Consider the following 26,845-nt stretch of genomic DNA (forward strand, 5'->3'; position numbering starts at 1 on the left):
ATCGCGGCCCCCACTGGCCGCGGTTCGCCGTCCCGGGCCAATGGGGGTGGCGAGAAGCGGCGCGGGCGAGCGATGTGCTGGCCGCGGCTTCTCGCCGCCCCCATTGGCCCAGGACGGCGAACCGCGGCCAGTGGGGGCCGCGATTGGCCGAACCTGTCACGTCAGCAGGTAAATAAAACTGGCCCGGCCCACCAGGGTGCTTACCCTGGCGAGCCGCGTGCTGACCGTTGCCGACCCCTGATCTAGAGAGACTGGAAATACAGAATGATGGCAGGAACAAGAAACATTTATAATTTCTATTCGGGTACAGGGATGAGAACAATCTGTACACTCACTCTTCTAAACATGGCAGTGCTCAGCTCTCTTAAAAATCAGGCCATTAATTTAGGTGCATAAATAAAGATTTAGGAGCCTAATTTTAGGCACTCATTTTTTTAAATCTTGACCCAGGCCTACAATGATATATCTGTGACTGTTAGTAGCAAATCACTCCAATGGCCAGGGAAGACTCTGCATTACTACAGGGAATTCTTCCTGGTGTCTGGCTGCTGGGTTGTTGTAATGCTCAGGGTCCAACTGACGGCCATATTTGGGGTTGTGAAAGAATTTTCCCGCGGTCAGATTGGCAGAGATCCTGGGGGTTTTTTTGCCTTCCTCTGAAGCATGGGTCATTTGCAGTTTTAAACTAGTGTAAATAGTGCATTCTCTCTAACTTGACATCTTTAAATAATGATTTGAGGATGTCAGTAAGTCCTCCAGAGAGTATAGGTCTACTACAGGAGTGGATGGGTGAAGTTCCGTGGCCTGCAATGTGCAGGAGGTCAGAGTAGATGATCATGATGGTCCCTTCTGGCCATACAGTCTATGAGATTCACAGCAAAGACCTTTACAATTTAGAGCCTTTTTTTTTCCATTGTCCATCATTTCTGCCACTATTACGTAGATCCACAGCTTGCCTCTGCCACCATCATCCTTATCCCCTTACAGTTTCTCTCAGCCACTTTTCTGCCTCACAGTCAGTCTCTGCTCCCCCTGACCTTGAAGCACAGAGTCAGTCTCCCTCCTCTCAATTCTTGTCTATGGTGTCACAGCAGCCCCTGACAGTTGGGAGGAAAAACTGCATGTAAAATCCTACTTAGCCCAGGTCTGGGGGCATGCCCAGTACAAATGGAACCTTCTGAGTGTTTTGTTTTAAAACTATCATCCACTGAGTATATGGAAACTGAAATTTTTTAGAGGATTATACATTTTCAAATTTCGGTGGATTTTCATGAGGCCGGCAAAAAACCTATTGACACCAGGACAACTCACTTGCTAAAGTTCAAGTCCCTTCTTCAAACCACAGAGGCACCAGAGCTTCTTAATTTAATTAATGAAATAATTTAGCATGGGCAAAACAGATTTTACCTAACCTCATTCTGAGAAATAGGTGAATCACTTTTACTGAAATGGTATTGGTGTATATATATATATATATATATATATACACACACACACACACACACACACACACACACAAACAGACCTAAGGCAGACACACAGCATGGAAAATTTCGGCCTAAAGGACTAAAACATACAAGCAACTGAAAATAGGGGTCTTATATTATAAAGTGTTGAGGCAACCTTAACTGTAGGCTTTGCTACTAGCTCCTTGTAATAACTAAGGGAGAAGGCGGAACTTTCTTCTAACATACACATAGCAAAATATCTAAAATCCTGGCTGCTTTGACTGATTTTTATTTTTTTAGAATCTTGAAATAAAGATTAGAAGTAAAATAAATGCAACTATGGAATTAAAAAAGAATTATAAATTACCCTGGTATAATAGAGAATTATATAAACTAATCAGGATTATTTCCATTCAGATGCCTGCATGTGCACCTTTTCAAGGATTTATTATGGGGTCATTCACTCTTAGGGAATCCAATCTAAAGATAATTCACTGCCATATTAATTGACCATATGGCATCAATGTAGTCCAAATTTCATTTTCAACCACCGTAATTCCACCTTCCTCTTCCCCCCACTTCTCATTTAACATTGATGATTAACGCACATGCAGCTTTGGAACGGGTACAATACCTGTGCTTCTGGCGAGAGCTGTTTCTCTCTTTCCTGCAGGGACATTTTACAATAAGACTGTAAAGCCAAGTAGTTCTTCCGTTTCCATTTTCTGTCTAACCGGTCCGCATGCTGTTTACAATAAGCAAAAAAAGGATCTGCTATGTCCTGTTTCAGCAAGAAAAGGGGTGGAAAAGAAGGGAGGGAAAATCTAATTAGAAAAATGATATAGAGGAACATAAAGCCAGCATTTCATGTATACCACAATTAACATTGACAACTAAGGGGAAGGAATACAAGCCAAAATAGGGAAAGAACAGGTTAAAGAATATTTAGATAAGTTAGATGTATTCAAGTCAGCAGGGCCTGATTAAATTAATCCTAGGGAACTATTTTTTTTAATAATCCTAGGGTTTTATTTTTTAAAAGGGGAACAAGGAGAACCCGGGGAATTACAGACCAGTCAGCCTAACTACAATATTTGGAAAGATATTGGAGTAAATTATTAGACAATCAATTTGTGAGCACCTGGAGAATAGGGTTATAAGGAATAGTCAGCATGGATTTGTCAAGAACAAATCATGCCAAACCAACTTAATTTCCTTCTTTGATAGGATTACTGACCTGGTGGATGGGGAGAAGCAGTAGACATGATATACCTTGATTTTAGTTAGGCTTTTGACAGGGTTCCACACGACATTCTTGTAACCAAACTAGGAAAATGTGGTCTAGATAAATTTACTATAAAGTGAGTGCACAACTGGTTGAAAGACCTTACTTTAAGGGTAGTTATCAATGGTTTGCTGTCAAGTTGGGACAGTGCATCTAGTGGGGTCAGTCCTGGTTCTGGTAATCTTCAATATTTTCATTAATGACTTGGATAATGGAGTACAGAGTATGCTTATAAAAATCTGCAGATGACACCAACCTGAGAGGGGTTGCAAGCACTTTGGAGGACAGGTTTAACATTCAAAATGACCTTAACAAATTGGAGAATTGGTCTGAATTCAACAAGATGAAATTCAATAAAACCAAATGCAAAGTACTTCCCTTAGGAAGGAAAAATCAAATGCACAACTACAAAATGGGGAATAACTGTCTAGGTGGTAGTACTGCTGAAAAGGATCTGGGGTTACAGTGGACCACAAACTGAGTATGAGTCGTTCATGTGATGCAGCTGCAAAAAAAGCTGATTATGATTCTGGGGTGTATTAACAGGAGTGTTGTATGTAAGACACAGCAAGGTAACAGTCCCGCTCTACTCAATGCTGGTGAGACTCCCGCTGGAGGACCATGTCCAATTCTGGGCAGCACAATTTAGGAAGAATGTGGACAAACTGAAAAGAGTCCAGGGGAGAGCAACAAAAATGATAAACGGTTTAGAAAACTTGACGTATGAGGAAAGGTTGAAAAAACTGGGTATGGTTAGTCTTCAGGAAAGAAGACTGAGGGGTGACCGGGTAATAGTCTTCCAATACCTTAAAGGCTATTATATACGAGGACAGTGATCAACTGTTCTCCATGTCCACTGAAGATAGGACAAGAAGTAATGGGCTTAATCTGCAGAAAGATTTAGATATTAAGGAAAATTTTCTAAGTATAAGGGTAGTCAAGCTATGGAATAGGGTTCCAATGGAGGTCATGGAGTCCCCATCATTGGAAACCTTTAAAAACAAGTTGGACAAACACCTGCCAGGGATGATCTAGGGGTTTACTTGGTCCTGGCACAGCACAGAAGGCTAGACTTGATGACTTCTCGAGGTCTCTTCCAGCTCTACATTTCTACGATTCTATGTTTCATATAGATGGGTCTTGTAGAGCAACACAGTCAGGGTTTGAATCGGTTTAACTAAAGGCCTGTTTAAAACCAATTTTGTTAAATTGATACAAGCCCACATCTGTACACTCTTAAACAGATTTTTAGATTGTGTATACTGATTTAGTGTAATTCAGTAAGGAACTGACTTAAGCTAAATCAATGGAAGCCAGGTTTAAACTTGTTTAAAAGTGACCACATAGAAATTTTGCTTTTGTTTTTTTAAGCTGAAAAGTTTCTTTTTTAGACTAGCTATCATATAGTTTATGAAAACAACATAATTTGTTACAAAAATTCAGTTTCTTATATCAAAAGAGAATACTAAAATTGTACTAGCAATTATTTCCACCCAGAATTGCAAATAGAATTAAAAGATATATTTAATTGTTCCCATAACTCATGTAGCTCAAAGTCTAAATTCCATTATTTGCACACAGAAGTGATTAATTTTCAAAACTGTGTGTGAAAATAATGAGGGTTCAGTTTCAGAGAACAAGTTGAAGCAAAATTGAAAAGTCTAACCTTAGAAGTTAAAGATTTGTTTTAGTTAAAGGCCTCAATTGAAGGTTTCAGTAGACACCATATTTTAAAATGTTACGGAGGGTCAGTGCTACCCAATATACTAATTAGTTCATGAATTATTTTTGTTTGTTTGCTTTTTTTTTTTTTAAATAACACTGGTCTACAATTTTTGAGAAGTCGTCTGCTTCAGAGATAAAATGTGCTATTTATTATATATTTTGATGTGCTGAATTCAAATATGACAATTAAAACAACTGATTGGCTACTGTTTCTAAGATATTTAAGTTTTTACATTTTATGTCTATGTATATTGTGTAGATAGTAGAGTTTTAATCATAAATTGTAAACCTAGGTCTTTTCATGTGTTTATGGTTGCTTTACAGGATAATATTTCACCTGTCCTGTTTATGTAACACTTTAAAAATCAGCAAAAGGGTTATATAAATAAAATTTATTATGAAACAAAAGGCAAAAAACTATTCTGTACATAGTTTAGTCCTATTCAGTGTCTACTTGGCGCTTCTTGGCTTGTCTCTTGTATTCATTAAATGGAGCATCTCTTGTCACTATCCAGCAATAGTCTGCAAGCATTGATGGGCTCCATTTGCCCTGATAGCATTTCTCCATTGTTGCAATGTCCTGGTGAAATCGCTCTCCGTGCTCGTCGCTCACTGCTCCGCAGTTCGGTGGAAAAAAATCTAGATGAGAGTGCAAAAAATGTATCTTTAGTGACATGTTGCAACCAAGGCTTTTGTATGCCTTGAGGAGGTTTTCCACCAACAACCTGTAGTTGTCTGCCTTGTTGTTTCCGAGAAAATTTATTGCCACTAACTGGAAGGCTTTCCATGCCGTCTTTTCCTTGCCACGCAGTGCATGGTCAAATGCATCATCAGGAAGAAGTTCACGAATCTGAGGACCAACAAAGACACCTTCCTTTATCTTAGCTTCACTTAACCTTGGAAATTTTCCACGGAGGTACTTGAAAGCTGCTTGTGTTTTGTCAATGGCCTTGACAAAGTTCTTCATCAGACCCAGCTTGATGTGTAAGGGTGGTAACAAAATCTTCCTTGATTCAACAAGTGGTGGATGCTGAACACTTTTCCTCCCAGGCTCCAATGACTGTCGGAGTGGCCAATCTTTCTTCATGTAGTGGGAATCTCTTGCACGACTATCCCATTCGCAGAGAAAACAGCAGTACTTTGTGTATCCAGTCTGCAGACCAAGCAAGAGAGCAACAACCTTCAAATCGCCACAAAGCTGCCACTGATGTTGGTCATAGTTTATGCACCTCAAAAGTTGTTTCATGTTGTCATAGGTTTCCTTCAGATGGACTGCATGACCAACTGGAATTGATGGCAAAACATTGCCATTATGAAGTAAAACAGCTTTAAGACTCGTCTTCGATGACTCAATGAACAGTCTCCACTCATCTGAATCGTGAACGATGTTGAGGGCTGCCATCACACCATCGATGTTGTTGCAGGCTACAAGATCACCTTCCATGAAGAAGAATGGGACAAGTTCCTTTTGACGGTCACGGAACATGGAAACCCCAACATCACCTGCCAGGAGATTCCACTGCTGTAGTCTGGAGCCCAACAGCTCTGCCTTACTCTTGGGTAGTTCCAAATCCCTGACAAGGTCATTCAGTTCACCTTGTGTTATGAGGTGTGGTTCAGAGGAGGAGGATGGGAGAAAATGTGGGTCCTGTGACATTGATGGTTCAGGACCAGAAGTTTCATCCTCTTCCTCTTCCTCGTCTGACTCAAGTGAGAATGATTCTGGTGCATCAGGAACCAGCAGTCCTTCTCCGTGGGGTACTGGGCATATAGCTGATGGAATGTTTGGATAATGCACAGTCCACTTTTTCTTCTTTGACACACCTTTCCCAACTGGAGGCACCATGCAGAAGTAACAATTGCTGGTATGATCTGTTGGCTCTCTCCAAATCATTGGCATTGCAAAAGGCATAGATTTCCTTTTCCTGTTCAACCACTGGCGGGCCAAGATTTGTTGCACAAGTGTTGCAGCATATGTGTGGGGCCCACCTCTTGTCCTGATTTCCAATTTTGCAGCCAAAATAAAGGTGATAGGCTTTCTTAACCATAGTGGTTATACTGCGCTTTTGTGATGCAAAAGTCACTTCACCACAAACATAGCAGAGGTTATCTGCACTGTTCACACAAGTACGAGGCATCTCTGCTCACTTTGGCTAAACAGAAATGTGTCCCTTTGCAAAATCAAACACTGACAAATAAGAGAGCACGACACTGTATGATTTCTAGAGCTGATATAGGGCAATTTGTTCAGCAGAGTGATGTAAGCTTTGTTATGATTGCATCATCCAGGACTTCTAGGAATAACATGATGCAATTCATATCATGTATGACGCAATACCAGCTTCAGATTGCATCATTCATTGTTTTGCCTAAAAAGCAAGTACTGTCCAAACCCAGTCATAGATTTATTCATAGATTTATTCATAGATCCAGTCAAAGATGTATTTTAGTCATTTCTGGTTTAAATTGAGATCCCTTCCCTTTATAACTCACTTATCCTCCGCCATTCCCAAGTCAAGGGTCGTATATACTGACCCAATAGCATCTCTTGAAAACTAGAGCCAATCAACAATTTTAAGCATCATTTTCATTCTCAGTGACCCAGAATTAGTAAAGTTTGACTACATTTATTTCAGAAGCATTTTGGCTGTAGAGCAGTGTAATCACAGTTAAGGAGCACTGAAGCAGGTCCCAGCAAATACAGCACAGGACAAACCAACACTGCAAGCACCTCATCGTTCTCTAATACAGCTACCTCGTGCCGTACAACAAAGCAATACATTCTCCATGTACTTTTTAACAGTCTCTAATGATCTCCAAAGTTTTTTTTTTGACTGAACGAATGAATTTACATTTCTGCAAGTTAACCCAGGGAAAAAGGGACAACTTCCTATGACAAGTGTTGTACCAACAGGTAACAATTACAATAAAGCACATAAAGAAAGCATTTAGAGCATTGTATTACTGCACTAATCATGAAGATGGGATGCGAGAGTTGTCATTTTTCTATATTGAAGTGATGGAAGTTATTTTTGTGTATCCAAGGTTGGTTTTTTTCCTCCATGCCTGTTCACAAACAAATATACGGTTACTGGTATATTTTAATACTAAATAGTTATAAAAACCTGCCCTCTTTGACTCCTTCTGTAATCACGAAGTGCTCCTGGTTACTGTTTGGACAGTTCCAAGAAACACTCGCCTCTCTTCTGCCCCAGCAGCTCACTAGAATATTTGATCGTTCCAGAAGAGACAGGCAGGGAGTCCTTACATATATGATACATATATAACGTATGCATTGGTCTCTCCATATTGTTTCTCTGGGCAGCAATCACATTATGCTCAATATTCCTCCAACAGATCAAAATTTCCAAAGAAAGGGACATTTTGGGAAAAAGACACACACCTTATTCTGCATTAAGTGAAAGAGCTCATTATTATATCTTGTTTTCCAAATACATTTTTCAAATAGCATGGTTTTCCTTTTGACTTCTTCATAGTAGTTTTTGTATGGCCTAAGCACCGGCAGTCTTTTGTATGATCTCTCACATACATAATAGTTTTCTTCTATTTTTCATTCTTCACTTACTAAATTTTCACATTCTTATAGCTGAACTACTTTATCAATTCATTTACCTCGTGTATACAGTCTGCAAGCTGAATAAGACTGCCTCAGACAAAGGTGGATCAATACGTCTCAGTTTATTTTCTCTTTTTAATTTCCAGCACATTTTCTATATGAATAATTGTCAGTAACATTTACTAACCAGGCAGAAAAATCCACTGACTCTCTCATAACAACAAATTAAATATTTTACTTGCCTGTCCAACAAAAGCCCACTCACTTACTCACCAGAGGCAAGTAAAATTTTGCAAGTTTGATTTAAAAATATACTCTGTATATTTAGATTTCAGGGTAGGGGAATATATGTGACACAGAGCTTACCTCCATAAGAATTTAAATTAACAATTCTGAGTTATGTGATTCCAAGGCCTTGATTACAAAATATTTTGTTTGCGGTTGTTTAAAGATATGAAATGTTTTTAGGTGAAAAGCATGGCAAACACATACAATGATGGGAATTCACAACATGAGCTCCTTAAAGAATGAACATTAAACCCCATCTAGTAGAGCCATCACTGTTTAGCTGAAGGCACCATGTTTATCTTTCCAGCACTTCATCTTGCAGGTGAAATTTATTTTTTATGAACAGTTCTGACAGAGAATTACTAATGGTCTGAATGGCCAGTTCCTTCAGAAATAAGAAAGACAGTGATTCCAATGTAGATAATGAATGACAACAAAGCCTGCATGTCAGTGTGTGCTGTTATGTGCGTGTCCCTCTCACTCACCTATACACAATTTACTTTCTGTCGCATTTACTATATGTAAAGATGAATATGACTCGCTAAACTTGAACTTTGCAATTAGGACAGAACACTAGACACTTACAAGGTATTCCCATTGAATAAATCAGCCCTAATGCAAAATCTTGTCATTTGGATTGCTTTATTCTTATTATCAAGAAGAAAACTGGTACCATGAGTGAATATGTAAGGATTATGGAATTTAAATGTAAGTATTTTAACTGGTGCAATTAATGGTAATTTACAAAAACTCAGAATGACAATCAAGAAGTATCATACTAATACAATGAAAGTTACTTATTTATGACACAATTTAATGATAATATTGAAAAAAGATGTATGCAAAAACATTTGAAGAGAACCAGGGCCCCATTTGCACAGCACAAAGGGGATGTAATCTGGCTACAGATGGAAACTGAGCAAAGCAGAGGGAGATTCTAAACTGGAATGAAGCTGACAAAGCAAACTCCTACAACAATGCACCCACATCTTAGTTAGGGGCATTTCAGAAGAAAGAAGTGGTAAGATGGGGAGTGGGATAGGAGGAGCTCCTCTAACACAGTCATTAGCTAGTGTATGATTCCTTAGAGACAATAACTAGCTATCATAAATCAGAGCAGGCCTTAAGCTGTCCTAATTTAAATTAGGGCTAGGCCAGTTTGAAACAGCTTCCTGTGAAAAGCATATCTTGGCACAGGAAAAAAAAAAAAAGCTAGCCCACTTCCAAAAATATACTTATGACCTCACAGCAGCATCTTATCAAAATCTCTCCTCAGGAATGTTATCCAGAAACACAATAAGCTTCCACATGCTTTTGTTAGGACATTTCCATTTTATGTTTTTCTAAAGAAGTTGCATCACACACATACCTCTTCAGCTGCTGCTTCTGACAACAGGCCTTCTTTCTGAGCACAGGTCACATGGAAATAAGCTCTACACATGCCAGCATCACAACTAATGCAAACACCAGTTCTGGCAAAACGAGGGTCTTCACAAAAACTGCATTCCTAACACAGAAAAATGGCAAAATTAACTACAGAGTAAACACTACAATAAAGATTCAACATTCTATTTTTAATTTTTTTTTTTTTTGCATAAATGAAAGATAATTTAGATGTCTTCTATACAGACACACAAAGTCTGTTAAATGTTACTAATGGATGGATTTAATCTCATGAGGTATAGCAATACAGTTAAGGCTAGCTATCTAAACTGGGATTCTCCAAACTTCTTTTTTTATTCCTATATTCCCTTTTAACAGGTATAGTACAAAAAGACTTGAAATAATAATGCTGGCTCTTCTTGTTTTCTTGCACTGGTAGGTTTCAACTTAGACTCTGCACATTACTTTGTTTTAAGTGACTAAACATGCCTTGTTAAAATTAAGAAGAAATTAAACATAATAGATTTAAACAAATGATCATCTGGCTAACATGTAAGCAATAATCATAATAGTAATAAAATCAGCACAGTAATCCTTATTTGGGAAGGATCCAATTGCATTAGCAACTTTATAAACTATACAGATAAAATCAGAATCACCTCACCCAAAAATGCAATATATTCCAGGTTGGGGAGAAGCTGTGAAAACACAGCAACACACAACACTATACAACTGTTTAGTCATGAAATGAAGAAGAATACTGCATTAAACTGTATAAAACTGGAGCTCCAGAGGGAATTCAGATAGGCAGAATATAAAATAATTATCCATATTTTCATTAGAAACTGAGACTCAGTCTCTATTGTGATAGGGTTAGTGTTTTATTTTGCCAACATATTGCACTGCCTTGGGTCACTTACTCTGCCCACCTGTGAAGAGCATTGCTTAACCTATAATCCCTTTTAAAGCTTATGATGTGCCCAAATTACTACTTCTGCCCCTATTAATCAGTTATGTCGACAAAAAACCTAGCTATTATGTAGAATAGCTGCTGTACAGAGGTTGCCCACTTGGACACTTCTATAACAGTGCTGAATGTTTTGGAAGACTCATACTAGGCATGCTGGAGAGCCACTTCCAATACACAGGCTGCTCTTCAGTCATCCTGTCATAAAAGTCTTTTTTGTTGTTGTTGGTTAATTTAGTACTCATGAAAAGTCCCACATTGATAGCCTTGGGACTCAAATTTTACATGCACCAAATGGGTACAACAAGAGAAGCAACAGCAAAATCTTCCCCACATGGCCTGACAGCTAGAGAAACAACATTTGGACATAAGAAAACCAATGAGCCATCTACCAGAAATCCTTTGGTCTCTATTGAGTGTCATTTTGTGCCAATTGTAATGGTAATTTGAGTGCTATGCACATACATCCTCCTATGAACTGGACTAAGAACAATTATACTTCACATAAAAGTCCATTTGGGGATGGGGAGTATATTTTTCATTCATACTCCCATACATTCCTCAACTCTCTACATTCATACTTTGGCAGACTGCCATTAACACACATAACAAGGAGGTAATGAGTGTCTCCAGAAAGAAAGAGAGAGGGGGAAGAGAATGAGAAACAAAAGAAAAGACAAAAGAGGATGCATATTTCTGATTTTATTGCATTTCCAGCCCTGAATCTTGTTGCATTTGTTGCAGAAACAGAATTACAAAAAGCTAATAAGATATGCTATGCCATATATGTAGAGAAAATAAAACTATACCTAGGTAAACATGTCTCCTCTAGTCTTACCTTGGCACCATACTTAGAATAGTTCATTTCGGTAAGCGTTACTGGCCGCAGCTTGTCAATATCTCCAAATGCCACTCCTGGAACATAGAGGGCACAAACAATGTGGACCCACCTACAACAGCAGAAAAATTAAGCCATTATCATCAAGAACAACAACATTTTGCTCTTGTATTGCACTCTTAATTTGCAGATCTCAAGTACGTTACAATGGATTGAAAATATCATTCACATTTATAGATAAGGAAAATGAGTCATAGAAAGCCAAGGGTGTCAGAAACAGGAATGCAAGCCTATTGACTCACAGGTGAATGGCCCATCCACAAGCCTCTGGTTCTCCCTCCTATCATCTTAGTTTTTTTTTTTAATTTGTTTTGACTTTTTCTAGCCCAAACGTTGGTAGCAGCTTTCTTTATATGGCTCATTGTCAAATACAAGTTCAGTAAAAACCACAAGCGTTACCTCTCTCTCCCCCGAGTATGGTTTGGCTCAAACATTGCACGATTTGTATGCTGACTCTCTTGTGGAGAATGAAGGGAAGCTGCTCCCAAAAACAGGCAGACAAAAAATCACTTTGCCAACCACTTTGTCAGAGGTGGTTTCTCTTCTTTTTCTAGTTTTGTTTACATACTCTGAATGATCTGCCACATGATAATGCAAACAAACACAGAACAGAACTCACTAGACCTTTTAATTCCTGCAAGGGAGTTAAAAAGGCACTAGCAGTACTAAGCCTAAAATTATTTGAATGTTAAGAAAGAACCACCACTTCATCAATGTTTGTTTGTTTGTTTGTTTGTTTTTTAAAGCCAGGGTGTTTTTTTTTAAATGAAACATCAAATCACAGTGTTACTTTTCAAGAGCCAGCTACTATCATAGCTGGTATATTCCATTTTGCAGTATCAAATATTAAGGTTTAACACTGGTCTTATAAAGAGCTCAAACGGGAATTAATTCAGGAAAGTCTAATGGTCTGCATTACACAGGTCAGACTAGATGATCACAAGAGCCCTTTCTGGCTTTATAATCAATGAAAGACTAGATGATAAAATGGAAAAACCATGATTTTGAGAACATTAGATGACTAATATGTGAACATGGCAAAAATTACCTCCAACAATGTATACAGACGGCGTGATGATTTTTCCCAATTTGAGACCACGTGATAATCTCTTGGATTTAATTAAGAATGAAATAAATGTATTTTTTGACAAAGACTAGGAATGTTAATATACCTTCCCTTCGAATATCCCTCTGTACGCAGTTTTGAAATTTGGTCCTTTACGAAGGGAACAACCAATGTTCCTGGCAATATGTCCAGTGCTCTAGTAATTCTAAAAAAAAAATCTGCCGTATGATAAAACTTTCAAGCATCACTAAAAAAAATTATTGGTGTCTCTTGTCAAAAAGATCTCTGGATAGTTATGCAAAGCTAAGATGCAAGACTTCACAATAAATTACAACATACTTGACAGGTAAGCTTGAAAAAAATATAGAGAGAAAAAAGAAAATTTGGACATATATTTAAAGAAATAATGTGATCACGTTGTGCCAATGACTACCTTTGAAATATTTAAATAATGTAGTTAAAACTTTAGTTATGTAAATGATAGTAATTGTGGCAGCGATTGTTAGAATTAAGTCTCTATGTGCATTTCAATCTAAACTCATGTTTTAATCCACTTAAAGCTTTCTGAAATCTTCACCATTTGAGTTGAAATTATCTAGGTTTGGTCTATGTTGAAAGGTGAATTTCTTCATAACTGTGGCCAAAAAAAAGCTCAATGACTTTGAAGCACAGAGACAGTGGAAAGGAAAAAATTCCCTTTCCAAAAATCCTTGCAACCTTTATCTGAACAGCTCTAGAACTGAAACAGCTGGTTGTAAAAAGCTGAAATATCACATGGAAGCAGTCACGATGGAACATCAGTACACCTCTACCCCGATATAACGCGACCCGATAGAACACAAATTCTGATATAACACGGTAAAGCAGTGCTCCGGGGGGGCAGGGCTGCGCACTCCGGCGGATCAAAGAAAGTTCGATATAACGCGGTTTCACCTATAACGCGGTAAGATTTTTTGGCTCCCGAGGACAGCGTTATATCGAGGTAGAGGTGTACTTTTAAGCATTCAGCTAATGCTGTTTTTGATTTGACCCGTCAAGGTGCTTCAGGTCCTTGATTCCTGTTGCAATAGGTACGGAGAGCCAACGTATGAGATGTCTCAAGAAGAAAGCATGGAGTCTTGGTGCCATTGAGTTTACATATTATCTCTTGGATGAGAGAGTATGGACAGAGATATAAGTTTTTGCTTCATTCTATGTTAGGTCCCCAATCACTGAAGCATCTGAGACCCTCAAAAATTATAACTTATTTATCCTCACAACACCGTTGTAACATAGGGAAGTACTACTATCTCCACTGTATGGATGTGGAACTCCTCCTCTCATATGTATACATCAGAGTTCAATGTTTAGGTTCTGTAACGAGAGAACAGTCTCTGTATTAAGGAAGGCAAGGCATTGTAAACCACCCTCCAGATGTTGAGATGTGAACTTCACCACCACAAGTCTGCAATGCTGCTCCATGGTCACTGAAAGGAGAGGAAATCAGGCCAAGCTAATATATAGTTGCAGCAACTCTGAACAAGCCAGAGAATAATCTGTTGAGCCAGGTCCAAAATCTATAATCAAGTGAAGAAGGAGGTAGGCAGGGGCAGCGAAGGACTCCTGAGTTTACTTGGTGTGTCAGACTCTCTTTCCCACCAATGCTTCCACTCTATAAGAACATAGTTTTCAGCTCCCTAGCAGTGCTAATCATCCATTTATGGTAAAGGGCAAATAAGTGCTCTCATCCAAGAGTTTGTGAGCTACCGTAGCAGAAGGATGGTGAAAGATCAGGCCCAGTGTTACACTCCAGTGCTCAGGAGAGGGATTTCTCCCCTGAATACAAGTGACCTTGGTACTGCATGTTTCTTGTCTGAAAATGGAGCATCAGTTAACCGGAAATGTAATAAGTCAGTTTTATCTGTCACAGCTCTCCAGGCAGAGCTAACAGTAATAGTATCTAATCAAAAGTCTGGCAGAACGATGTGTGCTAGCACATACAAACTAGAGGTTAATTTATAATTCAAACAGCCACTAATAATACGAGTGGCCACTTGCATTTAGATGGGGAACTGAAGCGTGAAGAGACTGTGTTGCCAAGGGTCACAAAGGAAGTTTGTGGTACAGGAAGGACTTGAACATTTGTCTCTGAAATCCTGTAGGCCAGTATCCTAATCACTAGACCATCTTTCCTCTCCACATTAATAAGTGTTGATTAATGCAAAGTTACTTAATAAAAGTTAGCAACATCTATTATTTAATTATGGATGAGGTTTGCAGCATTCCATGCATCACTGAAGGTTCACTGGATAATAATGCAAGGCTGTTTCTGGTGCAGTTGATTCCTAGTAGTCAGTGCATCCTGCCGTGCAGAAGGACTGATAGATTGATGAGGAGGTGGTATGGCTGTGTTGCTTACAACTAAACTAAAGTGTGTGGGGAGAGAGGGTTCCTCATTCCAAAACTAGATCTGGGACAGTGTCCATTTGATTTAAGAATGCCAAAACTCATGTTCCTTCTGCCTGATTAAGGGTAATACAGGAAGTACTCGGACCTTTACTTGTGGAGACAGTGAACAACTCCTTTAACGAGAGCAGAATGTCAAAAAAAAAATTAAGGAAATATTTGTGTTGCCTTTGCCTAAAAAATTAGCACTTGGCGCCAGCAATCTGGCCAATATAGACAAGTGGTTAACCTTCCATTTTTGGTTAAAATAATAGAGAAGTGGAAGCTAAACAACTCTCCTAGAGCCTAAATGATTGAGAATTCCTTGAGCCATATCAGTCAGGCTTCAGACCTGGCTGTAACATGATACAGATGATGATCTTCTGACAATGGACAAATACCAGGTTCCATACTGATGCTGTCCTAGATACCACTAATCACAAGGTTCTTCAGTTCTCTTCAGTAGATGGGAATTGCCTTACAGTTGCCTCATTCTTTTATCTCAGAAATTCCAAAGGGTAGTTTGGGGATATCACTTTTCTGTCCTGAAGGCTCTCTTACGCAGGGTTCTGTATTACCACTCTTCCTGTTTCATGTGCATATGAGGCCACTGCCCCAGACATGCATGAAGACAGACAAGATCCAGGGATGTGGTTTAATTAGGCTGCAACTTTATTAATTTATCTCAGTGATTCTTAACCTTTCTGGACTACTATACCCCTTTCAGGAGTTGGATTTGTCTTGCATTCCTCCAAATTTCACCTCCCTTAAAAACTACTTGCTTACAAAATCAGACATAAAAATACAAGATTCACAGCACTACTGAAAAATTGCTTACTTTCTCATTTTGTCTGTATGAAATTTTAGTTTGTACTGACTTTGCTAGTGCTTTTATGTAGCCTGTTGTAAAAATCTAGATGAGTTGATGCATCCCCTGGAAGACCTCTGTTTACCTCTAGGGGTACACGTACCCCTGGTTGAGAACCACTGATTTATCTCATTCTGGGAATTATTTGACAATAACTAATATAGCTCATTTCAGCACTCCATCTTCACTCATTTCCACCTGTTTGGTCAAGGCTCCCATAAGTACCACATCACCCCCTAACTGCCCACTGCTGGGTCCCCTTCATCCTTGCCTTTTATGAGGGTTAAGAGGTTGGGAAAAGGGGGTTGTTTCCTTGCTGTATCAGACATTAGGGGCCCCATCTCCATTCTCCAGCTTCTTTAGGAAACACCTTCCCCTAAGTCCACATCCAACTCCAATTTATTACTGAATACCTGCCACTAGGTGTACCTGCTGATCCAGGCATAAAAGGGCTCCATCCAACAGGACAAGCATATTCTCTCTCTCTCCCTTGTGTTCAGGGAGTGAACGGTTTACCTGACCCCGACTGGGCAGCTGTCAGCTTGGGTGATATCTACCCCTTCTCTGCCCAAAAGAGGCAGGAACCTTTAAAGGACCTATGGCCACTTTCCTTCTGGTTGACCAGACAAAACCCTCCTTCGAGGTTGCAGGGATTGCATTGGAAGTGTTACTGAAGAAGCTTGGAATGAAGTGTTTTCAGTATGCTTATGACACAGATCTCTCTCTCCATTTTGTCTGACACCTAGGGTATAGTTGAGTGTCTCTCTGTGTCTGGTAATGACTCAGGCCTGGGTGAAGCAACCACATAATATGGTCTGAGGGAATGCTTTCCACCAAAGACAGATAAATTCACAATTTGGGCATCTTTTTTCAACTCCCAGCTATTGTTATTCAATTACAGAGCTGAGAGGGACAGGACAATTCCCCCCCCATCTGCCTCACTGTCAACTTCCAGACTGTTCTCTAAGATGTAGACCCTCACTATCATCATACATGCCTTTGGCATTTCAAGATCAGACTACTGCAATGTGCACTACATGAGGTATTCCGTAAGTCTCCACAGAAACCGAAGCTGGTACAGAAGACAACAGTCCACCTTTTAAGCCAAGTATCTTAACACAAGCACACCACCAGATATTCAAAATCTGGACTGGCTACTTTTTGGTTACTTGCAGTTTCAGGTATTGGTTCTGGAGTCCTAAATGAAATGTGATACAGATACAGTTGAAAAGTGGACATTCTTGAGGTATAGATATCTATTGCATTTTGGCCCCTAATACTATTAGACCATCACAGTGACTTCTGCCCAGCAGTTAACATTACACACTACAAAGCATGTCAGTAGGTCACACACTTCTTTGCTTCTGTAGGTCAAGCTATTTGCACACACGAGGAGCTCCCTGAATCCCTCCATTTCCACCACCCCCACAAGTTCCTTATGTGCCATGCTCCTATCACCATCAATTTCAATTTCTCTGCAACACTTCCTCCATCTCTTATGCCAGGGGCTGGGTATGTTCCCTGTTCCCCCCACTGTCAGGATATCTGTGCTCATCCATTCCCTCCTCTCCCACAACGCCCAGAGCTCCGTGTGCTCCCTTATTTGTTCCTTCCCTCTATACCCCACCATGTCAATGACTGTGCTTCCCTCATTTCTTGTGCCACATGACAAGATCCCCTACATTCTCTCCCCTGCCATGCACCCGCACATGACAGTCTCCCATTCTCCCCCCATGCAAGGGCTGTGCCCTCCATTTCACCTTCCCAGATATCAGGGCCTGTGTGTGCCCCCTCTTCCTCTGCATCTATAATTTTTTTTTCTTTCATTCAGGCTGTCAACATTTTTTACTCAACTGAGACATGGACGAAGCTGAGATGGGGGTTACTGTTATGAAGAAAGATGTTAAAGGCTGCCATCAATTGTTCTTTGATCTATAGATAATTTAGATTTGATTGAAACCGATGGGTCTGCTAACCAGTTGTCAGGGGCTCTATGTACCCCTCATTTCCTCCTTTCCAGTTTTCTTACTTTCACCAAAATCAATAGGATGCTGTCCATTGAGGTTGAGAACATTCCATGATATTCTGGAATTAATCAGATGTGGCATTCAAACGTTATCACATTACATCCAAATAGAGAAATGCCATCAATTTGAGTGTATGGCCTCGCAAACTCAGCTAAAATATAAATAAGTTTATTAAAGTCTCTTTATTATAATTCAAGCCCAATGAAAATGTCAACATGAAGTGTAAGAAGTAGACTAACAAACATTATGTTCATCATTCTCCATTGTTCAGCATTCTATGGTCACGTTGATATCAAAGATAAAAGTCACTGAAAGGTACAACAATGGAAAACAATGCCTACAAGTCACTACATTTGGTTAAACCCATAAGGATTTACCAAGCAGAGATAATAGAAACTACAACTGTGATCAAACAGAAATGTTTTATTGGACAGTAGTTCAGTCAGTGAAGTATTTAAATATTTGTATAAAATGCATATCCTGTTTAAAGCAATGCATCACCATTGTTAATATCCAAAAACAAGTAATTCACTCTCCTTATCTTTAACTGAGAAATTCACTTTAAAAAGTGAGGACTTTGTTTTAAATTGTAAAGATGATTCATCCAATTAACTGCACAGAAGTGTGTTTTCTGGGGCTACAAATGTGTTTTTTTCCACTGTTTATTAGGATTCTGTGCCTATACATGCAGGAGTTAGTTAATATGATTTGTTTATATAAACTACAATTATGGTCCAATGCAAATGAAAAGAAAGTTTAACTTAGTCTTTTTTTGTTATTTTAAAAGAAAGAGAGCTAAACCGTCAGTTTGCAATCTATTCCATAGCAAGAGACGGCATATTGTCAGGCTGTTTCTGTAGCAGCTAGGATGGGGGTTGTAACTCAGGGCCTCAAAAACTTCGTCCCTGTTCCAGTCTTTCCCACTGTTCCAGAGAGGCAGTAAGCTATTACACATCTGTACTTATCACAATGTATGCCCCCCGATGCACCAAGACACTGGACGTGAGGGGGTGTGTGGAATCAAAATTCTGCCCACTTAGAGCAGGCTCTGTGAACCTGATTCTCCATTGCAAAGGAAGTAGCACCAGGGTCCACTCATTTAGCAGGCAGCTGATCCCCACTCTACTCTCTTGCACTAGTACACAAAACCAGCCATGATAAGGAGCAAAGTGTTCTCATTTTTATACAGTGTATTTTTCTTAAATAAATTATGTTGTTTAATCTATGTACATGTCAAACAATTCAAAATGTTTGTCATTTATGGGTGCCAAAACTCTTTTTGTGTATGTCAAGTGTCAGAGTCATGTAACACCTTTTTCCAATAGAAGGCCATCTGATATATGCAGAAGAAGTCTCATAACCTTATGATTATGTTAAAAGAAGGCCTGTTTTATTGTTACAAAAAGCATTCTGAATTCTATAGGTTTTCCTTTTTTGCACCAGACCACTGGTTTAAGATGTGTTAGACTGAGAACATTTGTATAGGGGGAAGTCAAGAAATAGTTACACATCTTCACAATTATCTACTATTTTTTTAAAAAAGCCAACGTTTTAGTTTAAGATTTTTGATAGTAAGTTTTAATACAACTTCCCAAATGCACCCTGCAGAGTTCAATATAAAGATACACATCTTCAACAAGCAGCTGCTTCTCAATTTAATTTGCACAGTTTTTTCATGCTCCACTGGTGTATTAAATGCTGCTGCACTCTGTAGGAGTTTATCTACGATAAACCCAACAGCTGGCTGCTTGCTTCATACTGACCTTCTCAAAATGTTTTAGTACATGTCACGCAAGTATTACAGTATTACAGATTTAAACTGCCATTTCAGTGTGATTGGCACACAAGTGTCTCATTTCCTCAACCACCTATATGCGAACTCCAACCTGAATCTTTATTAAAAAACCTACAGAAGTCAGTCAAGTTCACAGCTGAGGCAGTTTCAGCTGCATTTAATACCAGTTCTAAATATTTTCCTGCTCATTTGTTTAGCTGCACATGTTTTAGAACCTTGTAATTAAGACAAATTGGGTAATCAAAGAAGAATAATCTTCCTTGTTACTTTAGCATCCATTTTGCTTGGAGCAATGATGACAGATGTTGATTAGGGAAGAAGAAGAAGAAGAAGAAAAAAATCAACCCAAAACAAGGACAGGACAAATTTCATATTCTAGGACAATACTTTTTGGAGAAAAAAAGATTTTAAAAATCCATCTTTATGTTCATGAAACTGGGAAGATAAGACAAAAAAAAAAGATTCTTTAGAGAAAGTAGGCATTTCATTAAAGTAACTATTCACCTTTCACTTAGCAGAAAGAGAGAAATTATTCTGACTTGATTGTGAAGAGAAATTGAACAGGTTTGGCTTCACCTTTACGTAATTTCACATCACAGCACTGATGGATATCTAACATAGCTGGACATCCTCTAAAATGGTGGAAGGTGGTGGAAGAAGGAGCATTTTGTTATTTAATATTTATACTACAGTAGTGCCTAAAGGCCACAACTAGGTTGGGCTCCATTGTGCTACACACTATAGAAAAATAATAGTGGACAGTCCCTGCCCAAAAGAGCTTACAATCTAGAAAATTAATTATGATCGAGTCATGATACCCATTTTTACTGAAGACTGAAACTTCCGGACAAAGATCTGGAGTAAGGGGATGAGGGACTTTTCACACTGAATCTAACAGTTCTCTTGCACATCATCTGTGTTCTTCAGGAAGGAAAAAAACTGACCAGCCTACAGGTTGAGAATCAATTTTTTTAACTCCATATGCGTCACAATGTCTCCATGTCCCTTTCAGCTTTTCCCCCTACTTGTTACTTGAACTAGAAATGCTACAGAGGTTACTATGCTTGCTTACTTTCATGCTCTGGACCTATCCTCCGTGGGTTCAAGATAGCCATAGCAGACATTTTCTGAAATCAAACAAAAGACGTGAGCTGGGAGGGTCCCCTTAAGTCAGCAGTCACTAATGGAGAGAAGAATCTTATCCTACTATGTTGCCACGCTGTGCAGAGAACTAATAAAATGAAGAAATGCTCCCACATTAATCAAGTCCACTCTGTGTATACAAAATATTTAAGCACTGTTTGTGGTTCATTGTTTTTATAAAGTATGTGACCATGTAATTAAAGACTGTCAATGCACACATACAAGAGGGATGAATTAAGGTTGCATACACAGCCTTAATGCTGGCATTACCTAGCTTTTGAGCACTTACCTTGGCAACCTTAATGTTCTTTTTAGCATAGGCTGTGTGTGCGCAATTTATTCTACTAATATTACTACTACTACTTTTTTAAATTCTGTAACTGCTAATTGTGAGGAACTGAATTGTTCCAAATTGTGCAATGGTTTTAAAATGTAGACACAATCACTGGAGACTAGATTAAGAACAAACTTATCATTATTTATTGTTATTAATAATAACTTATTATTATTGTTATCAAGACTAAGGTCTTGGAGGTGTTTGAGACCCCAGTCTTGCTAATAACTTAAGCATGTGCCCTAACTTTATGCATGTGAGTAAACCCATTGACTACAAGACCTAAATCATTGGTCTATTTTTAAAAATGCCATGGTGGGCAACATTAAAGATTATGGTTTCCAGTATCAAGCTGCTTTTCTTTGTAGGTAACATTTTCCCCTCTTCCCCAAGACTAAAGTCATAGTGTGCAGAATCCTCCCTGATATCAAAGATAAAGGGGAGATATGACCCTAAGAAAGTTAAAACACTAGCACAATTTTACCTGCAAGAATTAAACCCATTAATGTTATTCTCAATAACACTACATTTATAGGAGGTGGAAAACTCTTTTTGTTACATAATGCTGTTTCTAAGGGCCTCATTCTGAATGTGTTCATCTCCCAATGACTGCAGGGTCACATCACTAATGTAGTAGCATAAGTAGAAAACTGAGAAATAAGTTGGGCGGGAAAGCTAAAAGTAAGATGAAACAAAGTCCTTGGCTGGGAGAGAGAGCAGAACATTAAGCAGATGGCAGGGAGAAAACATAGCTATGTTCTTAGAACACATTATATACAAAACATGCATACAATGTTTTATAGCACTTGAACTGAAGAATGAGAGCATACCTGCGACAGATAGGGAAAGTACTGAACAGTGTAATTAAAGCTTTTTTCAGATGAAGGGTCTTCCTTTGAGTCATAACACATATGCAAATAATTAACGAAGGCAAAATGAAAACGTATTGTCTTTAACTTATTGTCTTTAACTTATTGTCTTTTACTACTTCCTTATATTTTGTGCAAATATAACTGTATCACTTTTGTAATACCAAAATGTTTGGCTCTCAAAGGGATTGAGGGAGAAAGTTATTAAAGCCAGCCTGAATTTAAGCAGATACCTGGAAGTGGAAAAGCCAGACACTTTGATATACTTTGCCCGTGCCATTATTTACTAATAAATGGCCTATTTTGTTGTACAGTACATAGCTGATTATACTAGCTTTAAAATATACAAAATGAACAGTCTCTCTGTGAATGCACACTGAAATTGTGAAAGATTTCACAGCCATATATGCTGCTAGGATTGAAGGTTAGTGTGCTTATAGTACTTGAAATAATAATACATATTTACCTGGTTCTTTGACTCATTCATCATAATCACTAATAAGGTTCCTCAGGACTGTTACACCCATGCAAGTCCAAAAGACACAGTGGCTCAGCCTGGATTAAAACACTATCTTGACATTAATGTCCTTGACAACTATTTGTACTGTCTTCCTCTGCTAAGATTATTCATTGAAGTGTTGATAGCAGGCCCAGCATCTGAAAACCCTCCAATTCTTTGAATATCAGACAAGTTTCAGATGTGTGGAAGCATTGCTAATTCTGCCAGGATTTTTTAAAGGATTTATTACTATCAACATCCAGAGTTCTTGACTTATTTTTTGGATCTGGTAGGGAAAGAAGAAATCACTTTAGAGTGGTTCTGTTCTTTCTTGTCATAGATCCCAGAGAATACTGATGAGATAGTGCTATTCCTGTCTGAGTGCTCTCAGCCGGAGGGCCCCACGTGAGCTTAATATTGTTACCCCACTTGATCAACATGGAAAGCTATTAGGGGAAACAGAGAGGTAATAGGAGGTACAGACACCCTGACTGAGACATTTACTTGCTATCCCATTATCTGGCAGAGATCATCACCAGCATGAAAGGCTTAAGCAGAGTCTAGACAAGACTGAGGTAATGCTGACTGACAGGAAGCAGCACACAGAGGAAAATGATGAAGTCTATGAGCAATCCCATAAATTATTACATTTGCCTGCCATTTGTGAAAGTGGTCTGCAATCTCATAGTCTTCTGCATCTCTCAGTGATCAGAAAAGTGTTTTTCCATCTTGGGGTAGCGAAAAGTGTTTTTTTATTGCTGGTGCAGGCTTCACTACGTTCCTACATGCCTTTGTTACCTCTAGAATAGTGCTTCAATGCACCCTAACCATGTCCAACCACAGGCGCAACACAAACTCCAGCTAGTGAAGAATGGAGATTTCTGCCATGTGATAAAGGCGACCAGCAGGGGCATATATATTATAAGGGTGCTCCACACTACACAATGGTTATTAGAAAACTTCTGGGTAAAATTCAAGGTGTTGGTTAACATCTACAAAACCTTAACTGGCCAAGGCCTAACTACATCAAGACCTCTCTGACTAATCACACAAGCTATGTTTGCCCAAAACACTTCAGATAAATTATGACGGGGTGAGGTTCGAAGAAGCTAGCTTTTGGTAGCATAGGCCCACACCTTCAGAATTCATTGCTGCCAGAAATTAAACTAAACCCAAGCCTGACTATATTCATGAAACTATGTTATACGAGCCTTTGTTAAGGGTTTTCCATAATTGCTGGTTCTCTTCTCCTGTCATTTAATCTATTGATGAGGTCTTACTCATGTCTCTTTTTGAAGTCTTGAAGTGGGGTGGGGACAGTTCCACTGGTATTTAGCTTCCTACACATGGCTAATGTTTTTGCCTTAATCTAAGCTCTGTTCCAGAGCTTTTGGTGGTGAATGCAGTATAAATGCTTGAAATACATAAAATAAGTAAATAACTTTCTACCCCTCTAATTTCCTTGACCCTTTAAAATATTTTTTCCCTAAACTGAGCAAGAAATTCATGGCCATGAAGGGAAGATTTCTCAGTATTGATTAATGTATGTAACAATGTATGCTGACTGCATATATCAATGAACATCAAGATTTATTGCCTCCTGAACTATATATTGACCTCTGCTTCACCTCAGTCTATTTTTAGTTTATAGGGCAATAAATTTTGATGTTCAAATCAACCAAACAATATCTGCTTCCTATTACATAGGGCATAAAGGATATTAAAAGTATACAAAAATTAAATGTTGGACTAGAAAATACAAGCATTTTTCTAAATCAAAATGGGGAAAAAAGATCAGCTCCAATGCTATTTCATTTATGCTATTGTCCCATAATGAAACTCACAAGAATAGGACCAGGATCATGTATTACATATTTCACTTTTACTTTTAAGACTATGTGGTAATAGCAAGTTTGAATAATCACTTCTGAAACCTGACCTGCCAGCATCTGTCTCCTTGAAGATTCCATCTTGATTGGGACATAGTTCACAGCTAGGAGACACCCCACATTTGCATGCATCACAAAACCAAGGTTCAGTGGAGTTTTCTGAAGCTGAGCTCATAATAGAATCACTCTCTCCGTCAACACCATAGCAACCTACAAACAGAAAATAAAGAGCAATTGAATACAAAAGGAGGTACAATTATTTCAAAACAGACTTCAAGGGACAGATTTTCAATCCAGCCCTAAACAGACTTTATGCAAGCACAACTTTGCATCCACACAAAGGCGAGTATCTGAAAAATCTAGTCCTTGAAGGTGACTTGCAAAGGATTTTTTTTTAAATTGGGCTTTTGATTTTTACTTCTCCAATATATACACAAGGCCTGAAAAGTGTTTGTTTATATGTAAAAACATGTTTTATCTGTACAATTTGTATGTTTTTTGCCACAAAAATACCAAGACTGTCCAGTCTGGTCTGCCCTAATTTGGTAAGATTTTAAGGGTGAACTTTAACATCTTAACTGAAGGGATAAGAGTGTTGAATCTTTAATAAAGGCTTCCATTATTCAAAATGTTAGTCAGTAAAAATTAAATTGGCATTAAAAAGGGATTTCAAACAGCAATTAAAAATCCTCTCACTTTTTTAACTCATTATGTCATGATTACATTAGTTCTCCAGTCAGTTTACAGTCTCCCTGACAGGCAATGACCTATTAATGTAAAAATAAAACAATTAACAACTTTTCAGGCCTTCTTTTTTGTACATCATAAATAAAAAAGGGCATAAGCTATTTTTTCCCCTTTCCAGGTCACCTTTAAAATGAAAATGTAGAACATGAATAAATGCATCAAAGCAAGTAAATGTAAGTTTATAAAGATGTCAAAATATTTACAAACAGTACTTATACAGACATTTCAAATTGGAGTTCAAGGGTATTTTTACTAGCATTATTGGGAGTTCCCCCTCCCATTAGCATCCAGGACACAAAAGAAGGCATGTTCTGTTGTCCCAAAGAACATTCCAAAGGCCGGGGCTGAGGAGGAAGGGGGGAGAAAGAGGAATAAAAAGTAAGATGGCCAAGTGGTGACTGCCCACACCTTAAAACAAGCTTTTAATGTTGTTGTTTTTTTTTAATTTGAAGTATTCTACACACATGCACCCCACACCACTGCAAAATAGTCAGCTGTTAGGTGTAATGGTAGAGATAGGACTTTAGGAGACTTGAGAATGAAAGGAAAATAGCCTTATGAACCAACTCAGGAAAAGTGTTCAAGTATAGAGAGCAGTATGGAAGGAAGTGCAGACATTACTGTAGAAGTGGACAAATGACATGTCAAGGTTGGCCTAACTGGCAGAGGAAGGGGAGAAAGAGTGGGGGAGAAGGTGGGGTAACATGAAAAGAGATATGAATGGATACGTTATGAGAGGCAGTGGTATTCTAGGACTTTTCTAATAGAATTTCCCACGAGATACCACAAAACTGACAATTGGATGCAGAATTTGTAACTGCACACTAAAAATAGCAAACATCTTATTTGATAAATACACAGAGAACAGATACACAGAACATTGGTTTTTACTTTACCTTTACAATTTAAAGTTTTAAAATAGATTATGCTCTTTATTAACACTTTATCAAAAATAGCCAGCAAAATTTGAGAGCTGCAAAACAGTTTATTTTATCCATCAAACAGAAGTTTGCAACAACATTACAGCCATATAAATGGTCACTGGTAACAGCAATGTACTGTATAAATAAATCAAGGTTTTAAAAACAAACGTACAATGCAACAGATCTGGCAATTTTCTGCAATACATATGAGAAATCTTACTGTATTAAGTTTATGTATCATTGTGGGCCAGTGATTATATGTAATTCCCTAGGGGAGAGTGAATACTGCCCTCAAGGAATTAAGAACATTGGGGGATTATTAGGCAAACTCACTCAGGATGTAAACACCGCCAGTGAGGTACCAGCACCTGGAGAGGTTTGCACATAGTGGTGGCAAATTGGATTCTCCAGAGACCAACATACAAAAAAAAAGACTTTTGGATAAACAGCCTGAATTTAAACTGACTCAGGGCCTTCTTTACGATCCACCAAACTGACAAAACCTTTTGTCCAAGGGGGAGTCCCAGTCCTAAAGGACTGACTCCTGCCAGAGCTCCTGCTGGAGTCAGGGGGAGGGGAGTGACTTCTAGTAAGTTTTTTTTTTAAGCATGTGTGTAGGTTTATTGTTTATTTGTTTTCTCTATAATTGCTTTTACCTTAAGAATAAATGTGCTTGCTTAGAAAGACCTG

The 26,845-nt window shown here is 38.6% G+C and overlaps 1 protein-coding gene across 2 annotated transcripts in view; it reads right to left on the bottom strand.

Annotated features, from left to right (window-relative positions):
* PHF14 (PHD finger protein 14) overlaps positions 1–26,845 on the bottom strand; it is a 277,173-nt gene that overhangs the window by 210,107 nt on the left and 40,221 nt on the right. For both annotated transcript variants that reach the window (XM_024206092.3, XM_024206090.3), the window contains exons 5-8: positions 24,536–24,695; positions 11,512–11,623; positions 9,693–9,830; positions 2,083–2,229 (exon numbers count right to left, since the gene is read on the bottom strand). In XM_024206092.3, coding sequence (XP_024061860.2) covers positions 2,083–2,229; positions 9,693–9,830; positions 11,512–11,623; positions 24,536–24,695 — 557 coding nt within the window. The remainder of the gene's footprint in view (positions 1–2,082; positions 2,230–9,692; positions 9,831–11,511; positions 11,624–24,535; positions 24,696–26,845) is intronic.

The sequence above is a fragment of the Terrapene carolina genome, unplaced genomic scaffold, assembly GCF_002925995.2.
Source record: "Terrapene carolina triunguis isolate 2854851 unplaced genomic scaffold, T_m_triunguis-2.0 Scaffold84, whole genome shotgun sequence".
NCBI classification, from domain to species: Eukaryota; Metazoa; Chordata; order Testudines; family Emydidae; genus Terrapene; species Terrapene triunguis.